General features: G+C 42.7%; 2 protein-coding genes across 6 annotated transcripts in view; both read left to right on the forward strand.

Moving 5' to 3' along the window:
* The window catches only part of LOC123504979 (fibrous sheath CABYR-binding protein-like), a 73185-nt gene extending 59059 nt beyond the window's left edge, over positions 1-14126 (forward strand). For 4 of the 5 annotated variants that reach the window (XM_045255967.1, XM_045255966.1, XM_045255964.1 and 1 more), the window contains exons 2-7: positions 1937-2147; positions 2459-2641; positions 3982-4080; positions 9176-9274; positions 11879-11977; positions 12654-14126. In XM_045255967.1, the coding sequence (XP_045111902.1) occupies positions 2100-2147; positions 2459-2641; positions 3982-4080; positions 9176-9274; positions 11879-11977; positions 12654-13337 (1212 nt within the window). In that variant the 5' untranslated portion in view covers positions 1937-2099 and the 3' untranslated portion in view covers positions 13338-14126. The remainder of the gene's footprint in view (positions 1-1936; positions 2148-2458; positions 2642-3981; positions 4081-9175; positions 9275-11878; positions 11978-12653) is intronic. The other variant, XM_045255968.1, reaches the window with a different exon arrangement.
* Positions 14127-17719: 3593 nt separating this feature from the next.
* Positions 17720-18440, forward strand: part of LOC123505012 (KICSTOR subunit 2-like) — a 61054-nt gene continuing 60333 nt past the window's right edge. The window contains 1 exon segment of the mRNA XM_045256019.1: positions 17720-17854. Coding sequence (XP_045111954.1) covers positions 17829-17854 — 26 coding nt within the window. The 5' untranslated portion in view covers positions 17720-17828.

An 18440-nucleotide genomic window follows, 5' to 3' on the forward strand; every position in this document is an offset into this window, starting at 1 on the left:
GTTAAGTGCAAATTAAATTGGTGTCGCCTTGAAATAGACAGGCAGAGAAAGGCAAAGGAAAGGTGAAGACCGGTAATTAATGGTGTTGTGATTTGAGAGAAAAACTACAAACTTCCAAGAGAGAGAGAGAGAGACTAAACTAACCAAACAACCACAAGGTGACAAGGGATCTATTAGCTGTAAATTAGACTGCTGTGGCCTTCCTATGGACAGACAGAGATGCAGGAAGACTAATCGATGACCTAGTCCTGGGCGGGTGAGGGATTGACTAAGCATCGTCATGACCCCAAGATAAATATGCGAAGATAAATATGCCAACATTAACTGGACGAGGCTCGTGGCTAAGTAATCACGGCATAGGCGCCACTTATGGATGACCCAGAGTTCGATCCTCACACTCCTTTCTCTTCTTTCCCTTTCTCTATTGATTATTTTTCACTGCTCGATGTATCCTCGTCCTTAGCAGTCAATTCCGATAAGGATAATAATGATGATAATGATGATAGTAATAGTAATAGTAATGATGATGATAGGTCATAGTCATCAAAAATTATGAATTTTATTTTTTTTTAAGATGAAATAATGAAGTGTATCAATTTAATCTGTTTTATTGTTGTTGTTGTTGTTGTTGTTGTTGTTGTTGTTCTTATTATTATTATTATTATTTCCCTTCTTTCCTGTTTTTTTTTCTCTTTCTTTTTCTTATTGTTCGTCTTCGTATTCATTTCTCTCATTTCATTTTCCTTTAGTTCAATTTCTTTCTTTTATTTTTCCTTCTTTTCCTTTTCTACACCATCCACTATCCGTCTTAGCATCCTTCTTCCCGTCTCTCTCTCTCTCTCTCTCTCTCTCTCTCTCTCTCTCTCTCTCTCTCTCTCTCTCTCTCTCTCTCTCTCTCTCTCTCTCTCTCTCTCTCTCTCTCTCTCTCTCTCTCTCTCTCTCTCTCTCTCTCTCTCTCTCTCTCTCTCTCTCTCTCTCTCTCTCTCTCTCTCTCTCTCTCTCTCTCTCTCTCTCTCTCTCTCTCACCGCTTTGTGTCGTCCAACAACTACTCTTTTGCAACCTTCATACTTTCCTCAGTAACTTGTCAGAATTCCGCTCCCGGGAAGCCACAGCTACTTTGCCTTTTAGCCGAGAATCTTGGCGGAAACCTTCAACATGTGGCGTGGTGCAACGGGGGTAGGGTGTTTGTCAGAAGGGGCTGGGCGGCTGGGTATATTCACCTCAACTCTTTTGCTGCTCTTTGTCGTGTGTTCGCTTCGTTGTAGTTGATGGGTTTGATTAGTGTTTGAGAAATGGATGTCTTATTTATTTTTGGAGGATGGGGGAAGGGGAAGGGGAATATGTTAGTGTAATTTGAGGTATTCATCTTAGCTTCCTTGCTCCTCCTGGTCTTGTGTTCCCGGTCTCTGTATCGATGTAACAGTTGAAAAACCTCATTGACCTTTTGTGAAATGGATGTTTTCTTTTCTTCTTTTTTGTAATATCTTAGTCTACATTTAAGCATCCAGTTAATCTCTCCTTAACTTCATGTTGTGTTGCAGGTCTTTGTTCCGATACAGTTGAAAATATCATTCGACTTTTGGGATGGATGCTTTATTTTGTCTTTTTTAATATGCTTGTGTACTGCTGGTTCTTTAAGAATGAGGGTGTTCAAGATCTTGTTATGTCTAAGACAGGAAGCTTCGTTCTTACTGCTGCCGCCACGCCTAATGAATAAGACGATCTGCATCCTCATTGCAGCGGCATGGCAAGGAAGTGGCCTTGAAAGATTATGTCATCACTTCGCTCTGCTGTTTATTCTTATTTTCTTCGGAAGTTGAATTGACCTTGAGCACTCGGCCGAAAGTTTACTAAGAAATTACATAACTTGCTAATACTTAACTTTCGACGAACGACGTTAAATTATCTAGCACGTAACCAGGTTTGTCTTCTCAGGTGCTGTGCACAAATGTGTCACGGTACGAGCCAGGAAGTGCAGCACAGGTGTTCCGGGGCAGTCTGCTGACCTCCCCACACTTCACGAGAGAGGCTTTGACGGTACGCTCAGCAGGTGACTTCACAAAATTTACGGCTCTTGTAGAAGCTGCCAGAGTCTGTCATGGGGTGTGGAATGAGCTCCGAGGCCGCTGCTGCCATTCCGGACGCGGTGAGCAGTTTGTCTTTCTCTCTTAACCTCTCACAGTTGTCTTTTTCTTCACTGTATTGTTGTATAACTTTATGATATTAATCATAAAGTTAACACATAAACTACTTACTAACACTATCACTTGTGTTACCTATCTACTATTAAACCAGCACACTTTTCCAGACACTCGCCTTTATCACTGCATTGTCCTCTCTTGAAACTTAAATCTTAAAAAGTTTTCATCCCACAGCACCACCACCACTTTCACGTTCAGTTGTTCTCCAGTGTAGCACTGCCATTATTCACCCTTCCTCCGATTCTCGTTTTCCCAGGCCAACCCGGACGAGGCGCTGGAGCTCGCCCTTCGCCATGCCGACAAGGAGGCGCTGCAGAAGGCCATCGACACGCACGCCAATGTCAACAAGATATTCAAGGACAGTGACGGCATCGAGTACTGTGCTCTTCACATGGCTGCCAAATTGGACTGTCCAGTGACCATTCAGAAACTGGTCAAAGTATGTTATTTCTCCCACTTCAACTTCAACACTTCACGTACTTTGTCTCTTGATCCTAATCGTGTTTTTATTTCTCTTCCTCTTAATCATATTCTAATTTTCCTTTCCAAATTAAGATGTTTTTTCTTTCTCTTAATCATCTATTTTTTTCCCTTTCAAAATGAGTTGCTTTCTTCTTTCTCTGAATCTTGTTTTCATTTATATTTCTCACAATCGTATTCTCATTTTTGCCTCTAAATATAGGTTCTTTTCTCTAAATCATCTATTTTTCCCTCTCACAATAAGGATGCTTTCTTCCTATCACCACTCATATTCTCACTTTTTGCTCTCACCACAAGGATTCCTTTCTCTTCATCTCAATCATGGACTCATGCTTCCTCTCAATACAAGCACTCTTTATCTACCTCTTAATCGTCTATACTCATTTCTCCCTCTCATAATAAGGAAACTTGTCTTACTTTCAATCATCTCATTTTTCGCTTTCACCATTAGGACAGAAAACACAAGAAAGTAAGGGAAGCTGCAAGAAGCCACCAGACCTACCCATACACGTGGTAGTCCAATGAGTCCATGTATAAACCATACTTACCTATTTCCACCTACAATCCTCATTCCTCATAAATTTGTTTCATCTACTGGTGTGTTCATTGCTATAGAACTCTTACTTCCAATAGTGTTCCGTGTTGATGTGTATTGTTAGGAGGGTGTTTATCACCATCACTTCACACACTGTGTGTCACGTTTAAATGTTTGTCCGTCTGTCGCTCATAGCATTTTTTTGTTTCTTTATCGTAGTTTTTATTTTGTTTATGATTCTATGCTTGACAAACTACGAGATTTTGTTTCTTCTTTAGGAGTGATTTAACACACACACACACACACACACACACACACACACACACACACACACACACACACACACACACACACACACACACACACACACACACACACACACACACACACACACACACACACACACACACACACACACACACATACACGAACCTCGTTTCATTTATCACTCTAATCCTGACAAACTACCAAAATGTTTTCTTTTCTTCATGATGAAGTTTACTACACACACACACACACACACACACACACACACACACACACACACACACACACACACACACACACACACACACACACACACACACACACACACACAATGTCATATGCCCTAAAATTTACAACATACGGGTGTCTCCTTATCTACCATTCTTTGGTGTCTGTGAATCAATGCAGTATTAATTATTTTCCCCATACGAAGTCTATGTGAGCGAATGACAACGAAGCGGCCGTCTGAACGTTCACTTACCTTCCCTTTCCGTCAGGCTGCGTCGGATGTGAATCGGTTGGACGGGCGAGGCGACAGCGCGCTACATATTGCCGCCAGACACGACAATGGGAGTGCTGTGAAGGCGCTAACAGAGGTGAGCTGCTGCTTATACGCATACTTCTTTGTCGCTGCATTTCTAGCATGATCTCTCCCTCTCTCTGTTATTTTTTTTTTCTTTTTTTTTCAATAACTTCCTTACCCAATAATTTACTTGCCTTCTTTCCTTATCGTGATCTCTCGTTTTTATCTTTTTTTTTTCTCTCAAATAATCTCCTTCCTCAGTTACTTTTCCTGTTATTTACATTCTCTCCTTAACGTGACTTATTAGCTCTTCGCAACAATCCCCTTCCTTTGCCTTCATACTTAATTATCTCTTCCCCTTTCAGTTTCCGTATCACAACTTATATATATATATATATATATATATATATATATATATATATATATATATATATATATATATATATTTTTTTTTTTTTTTTTTTTTTTTTCATCAATCCTAATACTTATCTCCTATCCCCATTCAATAATTTCCTCCCCAGCACAATGTTTGCTCTCCCCTACATTAACCTTTGTACTTTCTTCTCGCCCACACTGTTTTTCCTTCCCAAATATATCAATTATTGCTTTCCTTTCAGTTCTTCTTTCTCTCTTACAGTTACCGAACCTTTCTATATCCATGTAGCTAGCTCCCTTTTCCTTACAGAGTCATCAAATACTCCCATTAGTCTGTCCTTTTATATCTCACAGAACCTTCCCTCCGTACTTCCTTCACAGCTCCATATCTCCCTTCTCTTACTCCGGTCCTTACCTCGCTTCCTTCATCCCACGCACACTACACTTAGAGTATATAAACATGCATGCATGCACACCCTGTATCGAGCGTCACCCGCAGTGCCTACCACACCAAGACATATGCAAACACCCTCCCTCCCACTCTCCACATACCTAGGACCGCCCGCTACCTCTCCGTCATCACTTCCTCTAGGAACTTCATGTGAAAGACGAGGTGAATGACCCTCCCAGATTCGCGTCACACACACACACACACACACACACACACACACACACACACACACACACACACACACACACACACACACACACACACACACACACACACACACACACACACACACACTCTCTCTCTCTCTCTCTCTCTCTCTCTCTCTCTCTCTCTCTCTCTCTCTCTCTCTCTCTCTCTCTCACCTCCCTTTACATCCACCAGTAGCGTGAGTCACCTGTGCTGGTCTAAAATTAAACTGCCTGGCGTCTTGCCTCCGTCACCCGTCCCTCCCTGGCCGCCTACGAGTCCAGCCAGCGCGTTCACTTATTGGAGCTATTGGGACGAGTCTAGCGCGTGAAACGATAGGGAAAGGTAGAATATGCCATATAAGTCGAGCTTAAAATAGTAAATGCCACGTCACTCCCAAAATAGACAGAATAAATTGACATTCGACTTTGATGTAACCTTAAGATACTCAAAGTTCATTTATCACATAATGCATTGCAGACTAATCTGAGGTGCCGTGATTCAGCAGTACCACGACCTTCTCAGTGCCAGTAATACTACATCTCATCCCAACACGGAATTGTGAATCCGATTACTTTGTTGTTCATGCAGGTGCCCTTAGAAATCAACCGATGGTCTTTGATGCCGCGCCCTAAGCTGCTATTCAGAGCAGTGTTCTTGTATTCTCCCATTGCGTGTCACTACCATGTGTTCTTTATGTTTGCTTCATGTGCAAGTTTACTGTTTGTTGACTCACTTCATCTAGATAAGTAAATGTAAAATTGCAGTATCAGCAGAACCAACACATTCAGGAGCAAATGTTTCAGTGAAACACTAAGCCAGTGACTAAGTGTAAGGGAAGCCAATAATGACACGAACGTTCTGAAACACTTCCATAGACGTCAATTAACAAGCCAGTAAGAAATGCAGTATAGCTGTAAGGAATGACTAACTTTACACTTTTATTGTTATCAGATACGTTTTTTCTCAATTACATCCTTTCTTGTTCTACAACCATCTCCAAATCTTGTACTGGTTAGAAACCGCAAGATCTATTCATTATGCATCCCGATCTTCTTAGCAGATTCTTAAGATTTAATATATTGGTTTCAATGCTGTGAGTTGTTGCAGATTACAGTGAAATATTTTCAGGCATTTGATTATTAAAGATCCAAAACTTAAGATAATCAAATTGTAACCAGTATGTAGTGAAGCTGATGCCGTGATAATGAAAGAGTTAACTCGGCACGATAACCATGCTGACCTCACACATCCCTCAGACACTGCGCCGCTGCGCCCACCCCGACATTTCACACCCTAGCCGTCTCTCATGCATACAGCGCCAGGGAAAGTCCCTTGTCCTGTGTGGGATGGTTGAGCCAGCACCCCTCAGCCTTGGGGTCTTGAATTGCCGAGTAAATCTTAATGTGTACCGCCGCGTAAATCTTAATGTGTACCGATTTTATTTTCTCTATTCTCTTTGTACTGAGGCTGATGATACTCAGGACATATGGGTCTCAGGTTAAATGATCCTCAAGACAGATTGTCCTGACTTTTAAAAGACCTTGGGACGTTTGGCACACCAACATTCTTGAGACCTATGTGGACTGTGACATATCTGTCTTGAGGCTTATCTGCCCTGAGGCCTACGTGTACGAGTATGACCAGAGAGTCATCTTACTCTGTATTATTATCATTAGATGACTTTAAATGAGTCTCTTGCTGTGAAATTCTTGGTTAAAGATGACTGTTTTATGAAAGGGACACCCATGAGTGCGAAGGCTTGTCGTGAAGTGGAGTGATTCGGACGCTGGTCTAGTCGAAATGTTTCTGTTATTAAATTCCCCTCACGTACAGTAGATTAGATTATATCAGACTTACTAACCACTATGCACTTATAGTGGAGCATTACTGATTTGAGCCAACTACGTCACGATACAATAAGTAAGAAAAATAAATAATCTATTACCAGTGGCAACCTAAATGAAAATTTCACCTTAACATTCATTCCTCTGTGATAAGTGCCCTCATCCTAACCTAACCTAACTTCTAATGTATTATATAGGATTACTTAATTAAGCGGAAAACGTTAAAAGCGAAATGTTCACTCAGGAAACCTTTGTAGAGTTTTCGGTATAGTTATGAGTGTTAGCTTAGGTGTTCCTCGCTGTTCACCGCTGCACCGTGTATGTGAATGCTAAAGAAGGAAGAATAACAGTATTAGTGAAAGACAAGGTGTATATGATTATTATATTCAGTATTTGGAGGGAAAAAGTTGTGTCACCAAATTATCCACGAAACATCTTTGAAAGCTAAAGAAGAAAAAGATCGTGGGATTCGTGAAAAAGACAAGGTGGCTTTAATTATTATAGTTGTTGTTAGGGGAGGGGGAGTTGTGTCGCCAGGTAACAACGGAGAAACATGCATGCAGAAGGTACGAGTAAATACCTGTTCCTCAATGTTGTTATCGATTACACACGTCTGGAGTAGTCTGAGTTTATTGCAATATTGTGAACAGTAAACTTTGTATGATGAACTGGAGGAGAGAGAATGGAACCCATGTATAATTCAACGACCTCCTCCTCCTCCTCCTCCTCCTCCTCCTCCTCCTCCTCCTCCTCCTCCTCCTGGTAAGATGTAACACTCCCCTGCCTTATTTTCTTCCGCCACGCCCTCTCCCACCGTCGCTCAACACTCTAGTCTGCACTTAATAATCCCCAAATCGATATAACCTCACACATTCCAGTCTCCCCGTCACTCCCACCCTCCTAAACTCACCTCGTTCACTCATTCACATTCCAGCTTTATTTTTTCTCACTTTTCTGTCTGTCTATCTCTATCTCTCCTCGTTACTTTCACCCTGTCTATTACCAGCAATCTTCTTCTTCCCGTCTGTTTCAAGCACCATCTATTTTTCCTATATCTATTACTTTCTCATCTATTTCCTCTTGCATGTGCTCTCGCTATCTGTTCTTATCTACTATTCTTCTCTGTCTGTCTATTCCTCTGCACCTACTGTCTTTATCCATCCCTTCCCATTTATTAATTTCCTGTCTCTATCTCCTCCCCTTTTATTACATGCCTCAGTATTACCTCCTTGTTCATTCGTTCCTCATTTGTTCTTAGCCCATGTAGTATTTCTCCCTGTTTATTCTCTCCCATCTGATCCTATGTCCATACTGACACCTGTATTCAGAAACACCTTGCTTTCTCCCCACGGCAATTCTCCAAGGCCACAGAGACGACTAGCCGGGTTTTCAAGACAGTTTCTCCGTTTGTTTAGCTAGAAATCTTGCCAATCCATCACCAGAATCATAAAAATGCCCTTAAAGACACGAGTATCTTTAACTAGAGCTTTTGAAGAGCAGTGATGGTGAGAGAGCAAAATGTTTTAAAATTCTGGCTTGTACTTTACATAGCCCACTTACTCGCTTCCTTCCTCCTGCCAGAAGAGAGAGAGAGAGAGAGAGAGAGAGAGAGAGAGAGAGAGAGAGAGAGAGAGCGAGAGTGAGAGAAAATGTATTGATTGTGTTGACGATGATGAACAATGGCAAACAACAACACCCTTTGATGATGGAACACTCGGTCTTTACGTACTTTCACTCCCGTAAGAAACAACGCCCTGTCCGCTTTCCCCCATGTGATATTTTGTTCCTGATTCGAGGCATAGGTTGAGGGGGAAAGAGAGGATTTTTTTTTTCTGTGTATGTATATAGACTATGTACGAGTATGTAAGGTGATCAGTGAAGTGTGTGTGTGTGTGTGTGTGTGTGTGTGTGTGTGTGTGTGTGTGTTTTCTCCTATTGATATACAGGTACAAATTAGTATTTTTTTTCCTTTTCTTCTTCTTCTACTTCATCATCTTCTTCTTCTTCTTCTTCTTCTTCTTCTTCTTCTTCTTCTTCTTCTTCTTCTTCTTCTTCTTCTTCTTCTTCTTCTTCTTCTTCTTCTTCTTCTTCTTCTTCCAACTCTTTCCTTAACATCACCCATCCATCATCCATTCGACCACTACCCACACATTGGCTGGGTCACTTCTTTTGAATGTCGCTGTAGAGGGGAGAGAGAGAGAGAGAGAGAGAGAGAGAGAGAGAGAGAGAGAGAGAGAGAGAGAGAGAGAGAGAGAGAGAGAGAGAGAGACCTTGGATCTTATATAATGTACGATGTATTATGTCTTCAGGCAGGAGTGGATTTGGAACTCTTGAATCGAGACAAGATGACGCCTCTTGCTGTGGCCATCACCAGCACCTGCCCAAACGCCATGACCGAGCTCCTTCAGGTGGGTCCAGCAGACTTATAGATAGTTCGATATTTATTGACCACGAATTACATAACTAGCATTGTGCAACAAATCACTCATATGCAAAGTATATTAGAACGACTAAACACACACACACACACACACACACACACACACACACACGGTAGCTCAGTGGTTAGAGCGCTGGCTTCACAAGCGAGAGAACCGGGGTTCGATTCCCCGGCCGGATGGAGATATTTGGGTGTGTCTCCTTTCACGTGTAGCCCCTGTTCACCTAGCAGTGAATAGGTACGGGATGTAAATCGAAGAGTTGTGACCTTGTTGTTCCGGTGTGTGTTGTGTGCCTGGTCTCAGGCCTATCCGAAGATCGGAAATAATGAGCTCTGACCTCGTTCCGTAGGGTAACGTCTGGCTGTCTCGTCAGAGACTGCAGCAGATCAAACAGTGAAACACACACACAGTAGTGGTTAGCACGCTCGACTCACAATCGAGAGGGCCGGGTTCAAGTCCCGGCGCGGCGAGGCAACTGGGCAAGCCTCTTAATGTGTAGCCCCTGTTCACCTAGCAGTAAATAGGTACGGGATATAACTCGATGGGTTGTGGCCTCGCTTTCCCGGTGTGTGGAGTGTGTTGTGGTCTCAGTCTTACCCGAAGATCGGTCTATGAGCTCTGAGCTCGCTCCGTAATGGGGAAGACTGGCTGGGTGACCAGCAGACGACCGAGGTGAATCACACACACACACACACACACACACACACACACGGCCCGGTAGCTCAGTGGTTAGAGCGCTGGCTTCACAAGCCAGATGACCGGGGTTCGATTCCCCGTCCGGGTGGAGATATTTGGATGTGTCTCCTTTCACGTGTAGCCCCTGTTCACCTAGCAGTGAGTAGGTACGGGATGTAAATCGAGGAGTTGTGACCTTGTTGTCCCGGTGTGTGGTGTGTGCCTGGTATCAGGCCTATCCGAAGATCGAAAACAATGAGCTTTGAGCTCGTTCCGTAGGGTAACGTCTGGCTGTCTCGTCAGAGACTGCAGCAGATCAAACAGTGAATTACACACACACACACACACACACGCCGCGTAGTGTAGTGGTTAGCTCGCTCGACTCACAATCGAGAGGGCCGGGTTCGAGTCACGGGAAGCGGCGAGGCAAATGGGCAAGCCTCTTAATGTGTGGCCCCTGTTCACCTAGCAGTAAATAGGTACGGGATGTAACTCAAGGGTTGTGGCCTTCCTTTCCCGGTGTGTGGAGTGTATTGTGGTCTCAGTCCTACCCGAAAATCGGTCTATGAGCTTTGAGCTCGCTCCGTAATGGGGAAGACTGGCTGAGCGACCAGCAGGCAACCGAGGTAAATTACACACACACACACACACACACACACACAGGTAAAAATACGAGTATAGGGCGGAAGATCAATAGAGTGAGGGATAGATAGGTTAGGAATTGACAGGAGGGAATAGGTGGAAAGGTTGGGTTTGGTTAGAAATGAGCGGGGAGAACAGTAGACAGATGATATTAGATAGAGAGGACACATTGGCTTTATGTTATGATCCGATTTGTTGCGTATGTTGCACACTGTTGCACCTTCTCTGGCTACTAGTTAGAGAAACTATAGTACACTTTCTTCGTTTACTTGATAATTAATACATACATACATAAACACACTACTACTACTACTACTACTACTACTACTACTACTACTACTACTACTACTACTACTACTACTACTACTGATTATGATCGATGATGACGATGATAATAATAATATTTATAGCAATAATAATAATGACTAATAATAATAATAAAAATAATAATAGCAATAATAATAATAATAATAATAATAATAATAATGATAATAATATGATATCTATGATGAGTGGTATCTCCTGAAGGGGTTGCGGTGTGTAGGACAGGCTGCCAACATTATCACACCGTCGCCATTGACGCCGCTGCCTCCGCTCCCCAGTCTCGCGTGCCCCACCAGCAGTTCCCCACTGGCGGCTGCTATTACTTAAGAGAGACGTGGCCTTCTGATTGGCCTACGACCCGTAATTGGTAGAGATTCGTGTCCTTAACGATGTGTGCCGTCCCCATCCCAACTGGCCCTCCCGCAGGCATAGCACCTCCACCACCAACACTAACACCATCCATCATACATGCAGTATCATTATAAGTTTATCATACTTTAATCGTCCGATATCTTTCATTCTCTCTTGCTGACTTTCGTAAATACTTAACAAGCAACTGACTTCATTTTCATCACGTGCATGTATAATTTCTAAGTGTAGTAAAATTGCGTGACTGGAGATGGTGATACTATTTATTTTTTACTGCTGGTGATGGTCTTGGTGACATGCAAATCATGTTAGTGACCCTCGAAGCACATTGGTAAAAGGGTGACGAGATATATTTATGGTTATCAATATGGTTGCTGTAGGATCATGGATGTGGAGTCCTCTGTGAACGAATCGGTTGGATGAACATTAGAGTCAACGAGACGAATCGAGGCGATGACATGTGCCTTCCTCGTAAAACACATCTGGATCTATCGGTAGCGCGACAACATATTAATCTTTATCGTGCGTGACTTCCTTTCTCCTTTTGTCTCCTTCGTGCAGGCGGGGGCTAAGGTGGACGCTGGAAGGGACGACCTGGAGGCGCCTTTGGTCATTGCAGCGAAGGTTGACAACGTGGACGCCGTACTGTCCCTCCTTCAGGTCGGTGAGAACTTGTTTGTCGCTGGAGAGGCTGGACTGAAACTCCTCTCTCTCTCTCTCTCTCTCTCTCTCTCTCTCTCTCTCTCTCTCTCTCTCTCTCTCTCTCTCTCTCTCTCTCTCTCTACTACGTATATATATATATATATATATATATATATATATATATATATATATATATATATATATATATATATATATATATATATATATATATATATATATATATATATATATATATATATATATATATATATATATATATATATATATATATATATATATATATATATATATATATATATATATATGTATATATATATTGACTTCTATCAGTGAACGTAAATCACTTGACGACAATTATGGCACATCATCAAAAGTTGAGAAGTGTTTACCTCAGTTTTAGTTTGTTTAAGTGTATGATCAATGATATATATCTGCTGCTTAAAGCTTTGTTTCCATGTCCTATCTCAAAAGGTTACAGATATTGAATCAGTGCAGCATTAACTTTTGAATAGACTCTCATCTGAAATCAGATCATCTAAACATATTTCTTTTGCCTACAATATCTGGTCATTAATATTTATGTGTGTGTGTGTGTGTGTGTGTGTGTGTGTGTGTGTGTGTGTGTGTGTGTGTGTGTGTGTGTGTGTGTGTTTATTTGTGTTTGTTCATTCAGGCCAACGCAATGTACCAGAGCCTTATGATCCCGATGCCTGAGGGCAACGAGAGCTTGAACCTACCCATGTGGGCCACCACTAGAGGTCACACCAAAGTCACAGAAGCCATCGCTGCAAGAGAGTCCTCTGCAGTGACAGAGACGAAGGCAGACGTTACTCAAGGTAAGAACACCGATTCGCCCAGGCAAGAGGGCGATGGAGCTGAAGAAATTGCAAATGTTAATGAAAATAACGACGTCAATCCATCAGCAGCACAAGAAGCCGCACCTGCGGGTGAGGCCCCGCCCGCTGAACCTGCCACCGATGAGGAACCTCAGAGTGAAGCAACTGAAGAAGCTCAGCCCACAGCAGGAGAGGCAGAAGGTGAGGTACCTGCAGATAATCAACCAGAAGAAACACAGCCAGACAGCCCACAGCCGGAAGAAACAGCAGAAGACCCTCCAGCAGAGGATCCACCTACAGAGGATCCACCTGCAGAAGATCCACCTGCAGAAGATCCACCTGCAGAAGATCCACCCGCAGAGGACCCGCCAGCAGAAGACCCGCCAACAGAAGACCCGCCAACAGAAGACCCGCCAACAGAAGACGCGCCAGCAGAAGAAGAACCTGAAGCAACGGGAGATCCACCACCCTCGGACGAAGCAGCAAAGGAGGATGGAGATGAAGGCACGGGTGAGGGATAAAGTGATTTTGTAAAACGAAAATATTTTACCTGAAAATGGGACAAAAAATATGCTTTTGAGTCAAAGGTATCCCGCACCTAAAAACCCGCAGGCGCTGACTGGAGAATGTTAAATAAAAGAAAAGTATATTTGATATGTTCCTCAAAGATTCATAGTGGCTTTGTTATTCATTGCGAAAGTTTTGCAGCAAATGTGCCTTTTCTCTCTGTTCATCGTCGTCTCCGTTCGTGAGGAAGAGTTGTAGTGTAAGGCAAGGACAATATCACATTCCGTCCCCTCAAAGCGGCATGTTGTCATACTGCATAACCCTGAGACATTCGAGGAACCTGTGTTGGCGAGAATAAAGAAGCAAAGTCTGTTAAATTACCCTGCTGTTGATGACCCCAGTGCTCTCCATGGCCAATAATTCATTTTCGTGCACGAAACTGAAACCTCCGGGACATCATTCGGTTTAGATACTTGTTAGTGTTTATTGTTTATCCATACTCACTTAAATTACTCCATGTGTACCTATGAATTGTTCTTCGGAATCCGATGATCAGTTTACCGGCTGACATATTGAGAGGAAGAACTGGAGCTAGGTGTCAGAGCAGCCACATCATCTTCATCTACACTGTCTTTCTTTCCGTGACAAAGTGGGCATTTGAGTAAAGTCGCTGAACATTCTTAGGACAGTCGTTGTAGTCGCCTCTCTGTACACGACCTTGGAGCAACCCTGTCTGTTGCAGCGTACGTACACCTGACGTTATTCGATGTATACTATTTTGAATAAAAGTATCAATGAGTGAACTGTCACTTTTATGCGACACTTGGAGATACACCTGTTGTAGCGATACCAGGTAAGAATCGAGATAAAGTGCCTGATTGTTCATCGCACGTACAGTACATGAGATTAACAGCAATAGAGAGTGAAAGAAGAGGAAAACGAAGAGAAGAGGAGTAAGTGATCAGTGAGAACAATGTATGCAATCTTTCGTTGTATTCAGCACCACTAAGATCGAGATATCAGTAAAATCTCCCTTCCACTCTTACCTTTATGTCCATGGCTTTCATGAGAGGACACAGTCGACATTCCCACTTGTCCAAATTTAACATTTAATTTATTCATGTCGAGATTTCTGAGCTTCAAGCAAACCTAGATGAGAACAAAGGACACTTCATGCCCAACTGGCTTTTCCATAATACCAACACTCACGTTGTTCACCTATATATATATATATATATATATATATATATATATATATATATTCTTTATATATATATATATATATATATATATATATATATATATATATATATATATATATATATATATATATATATATATATATATATATATATATCATTCTGCACAAGCAGAGGGTAGAATTTCTCATGTCATAATTTTTCTTGTAGTTTTGGTTACGTTTGTTAATGGTGAAGAAAGATTAGGTTCTTGTGACAAAAAAGTAAAAAAAAAAAAAATGCAAAATATCTTCATTTTCAAACAAACTCAGATCAATGGTGGTGATATGCGCGCGCGCGCACACACACACACACACACACACACACACACACACACACACACACACCGCGTAGTGTAGTAGTTAGCACGCTTGACTCACAATCGAGAGGGCCGGGTTTGAGTCCCCGGGAAGCGGCGAGGCAAATGGGCAAGCCTCTTAATGTGTGGCCCCTGTTCACCTAGCTGTAAATAGGTACGGGATGTAACTCGAGGGGTTGTGGCCTCGCTTTCCCGGTGTGTAGAGTGTGTTGTGGTCTATGAGCTCTGAGCTCTCTCCGTAATGGGGAAGACTGGCTGGGTGACCAGCAGGTGACCGAGGTGAATTACACACACGCACACACATACTGAGGACCGGGGTTCGATTCCCCGACCGGGTGGAGATATTTGGGTGTGTCTTCTTTCACGTGTAGCCCCTGTTCACCTAGCAGTGAGTAGGTACGGGATGTAAATCGAGGAGTTGTGACCTTGTTGTCCCGGTGTGTGGTGTGTGCCTGGTCTCAGGCCTATCCGAAGATCGGAAATAATGAGCTATGAGCTCGTTCCGTAGGGTAACGTCTGGCTGTCTCGTCAGAGACTGCAGCAGATCAAACAGTGAAACACACACACACGGCTCACAACCGAGAGGGTTCAGGTTCGAATCCCTGAAAGCGGCGAGGCAAATGGGCAAGCCTCTTTAATGTGTGGCCCCTGTTCACCTAGCAGTACATAGGTACGGGATGTAACTCGAGTGGTTGTGGCCTCGCTTTCCCGGTGTGTGGAGTGTGTTGTGGTCTCAGTCCTACCCGAAGATCGGTCTATGACCTCTGAGCTCGCTTCGTAATGGGAAAGGCTGGCTGGGTGACCAGCAGACGACCGTGGTGAATTACACACACACACACACACACACACACACACACACACACACACACACACACACACAGTAGTGTAGAGCTTAGCAAGCTCGACTCACAACCGAGAGGGTCCGGGTTCCAGTCCCGGAAAGTAGCTAGGCAAATGGGCAAGCCTCTTAATGTGTATCCCCGGTTCACCTAGCAGCAAATACGTACGGGATGTAACTCGAGGGTTTCTGGCCTCGCTTTCCTGGTGTGTGGAGTGTGTTGTGGTCTCAGTCCTATCCAAAGATCGCTCTATGAGCTCTGAGTTCGCTCCGTAATGGGGAAGGCTGGCTGGTTGACCAGCAGACGACCGTGGTGGTGAATTACACACATGATTAGTACGCTTGGCTCACAACCGAGAGGACCCTGGTTCGAGTCCCGGGAGCGGCAAGACAAATAGGCAAGCCTTTGAATTACTTCAGTATTGGATTGCATTTTTACCTAACTTTTGGGTATGATTAGACGATTGTATTTGCATTAGGAAGAATCTGTGGAGGTTAGAAGGTTAATCTTCACTATTCTAATCCCGACATAAGTTTTATGAAGCTATGTAAAATCACCAAATAGTAAGAAGAATGAATATGAAAACGCGTCATGGTACTGAAGGGGTTAATGTGTAGCCTCTGTTCACCTAGCAGTAAGTAGATATGGGATGTAACTCGAGGGGTTGAGACCATGCTTTCCCGGTGTGTGTGTGGTGTGTGATATTACCAGAAGATCGTCAGTATGAGTTCTGAGCTCTTTCCGTAGAGGAAAGGGTGGCTGGGTGACCACCAGGTGACCGTGGTGAATAAAACACACACACACACACACACACACACACACACACACACACACACACACACACTCAGTCCTACCCAAAGATCGGTCTATGAGCTCTGAGCTCGCTCCGTAATGGGGAAGACTGGCTGGGTGACCAGCAGACGACCGTGGTGGTGGTGGTGAATTACACACACACACACACACACACACACACACACACACACATATATATATATATATATATATATATATATATATATATATATATATATATATATATATATATATATATATATATATATATATATATACACACACACACACACACACACACACACACACACACACACACACACACGAAACCATATTGCATGTTCCTACGAATTAGTGAATTGAAGCTCCTTGAAGATGTTTGACTTGGCTTCGTCTTTTTTTTTTTTTTTTTTTTTTTTTTTTACGGAAACCACCTCAATTCCTCTCACCTCAGGCTGAGCCCCGCCCTTACTCCAGGAGGAAGGTTACAACTGCGTCGAAACTCCGTGGGATTTCCAGAATGCGTCATTTCTCTATCTGTTTTCCTTTGCATGTTTTATAAGAATGCATTTCCCAGCCTGGTTACCATTCTCCATTGCCCATACATGGCACATCATCAATTCATCCATCAATCCTTCATGCATTAGGTTTTTAATACAAACAGATCATTTTTTTGTTTATATGTAGCACCTTCCTTACACTTACTTAGATTCATTATATAGCTAGGTACTGGACATAGCGAGATATTTTGATGTGATATAATCCCAACTGAAAATGCAAAATGGTAAAGTGACGAGTAATCTCACAAAATTGATCTGCATATTGACCAGATAGTGCAACGCAGTAGAACATTTAGCTAAGTTTCTCTTACATAAGTCAGGTGTTCTCTCTTTTTTTTTTTTTTTATCCAGGAACGTAAGAGTGATATTACCATATCAAGATAAAAATATTGCATAGTCTAGTATAGCAGAATTAATGAGGGTATATGTCTGCGACGTTGAATAAAGCATTGTAAAGTGGGAGAAAAGATGCCAGAGCGGAAATTTCCTTCGGTCGCCGAGCTGGGAACGTGACGAAATGAATGTAAACAACACCACCTTCTGCGGATCCCTCATCTGGCTCACTCGTCACGCCCCCGCAAAGGTGACAGTGCTGCAACTTAATAAGGGTACTGTACTTATTTAGCTTTACATGGTGCAGTTCTCTGGGCCAGCCCGAAGTGTCGCAGTGACCCCTCTGAACTCGAAGGCAGGGTTAGTACGTAGATAAGGCAAATTATTATCACTTGCTATCACCTTAGCGACCCACTCCACAACAATGGGTAACTGCAATATTAGTGCTGGGTAAGTGTTCTGATGCATCTCATAGTTAGGAATAAATAGTTTATCTTAAAGTTGTGTTATGAAAGGGTTGAGTGTGAAGTGGTGGTGGCTAGGTAAGGTTGTGAAGTTGGTGTCCTATCCTATGTCACTCTTAGTAGTGCCAACCACTTACTTACTTTTGATATTTTTGTAGAATTTCATTCTATCATGGACGCAGCTGAGGTGGGCCTCTGCTGTGGCCAGGCAGTTCAGCCTTGCTGTCAATCCTTCATGTGATGAGTTAATGCAGCGACATAAATTACAGTTACAACATGTTTAGGGAGATCATTCCAAACAGGCAACACCCTAATTGAAAAAATCGAGCTCTGGCTTCAGTCATATAGCAAGGAATAGTCAACTTATAGGAGTGACCTCTCGTTCCAACAATATTGTTCCTGACAAATGAGATCTAAATCAGGGCACAAGCCATGTAAAATCTTATAAACCATGATAAGATCAGCAAAGCAGCCTTTAATTGAATACAACTTAAGTGCAGATATCTATCATCTTTGTCCACTTCTGCTGTACTCCCTCCAACAATCTAAGATTGCCAAGGTAGCCTGTGTTC

This window comes from Portunus trituberculatus, chromosome 17 (assembly GCF_017591435.1).
Source record: "Portunus trituberculatus isolate SZX2019 chromosome 17, ASM1759143v1, whole genome shotgun sequence".
NCBI lineage: Eukaryota > Metazoa > Arthropoda > Malacostraca > Decapoda > Portunidae > Portunus > Portunus trituberculatus.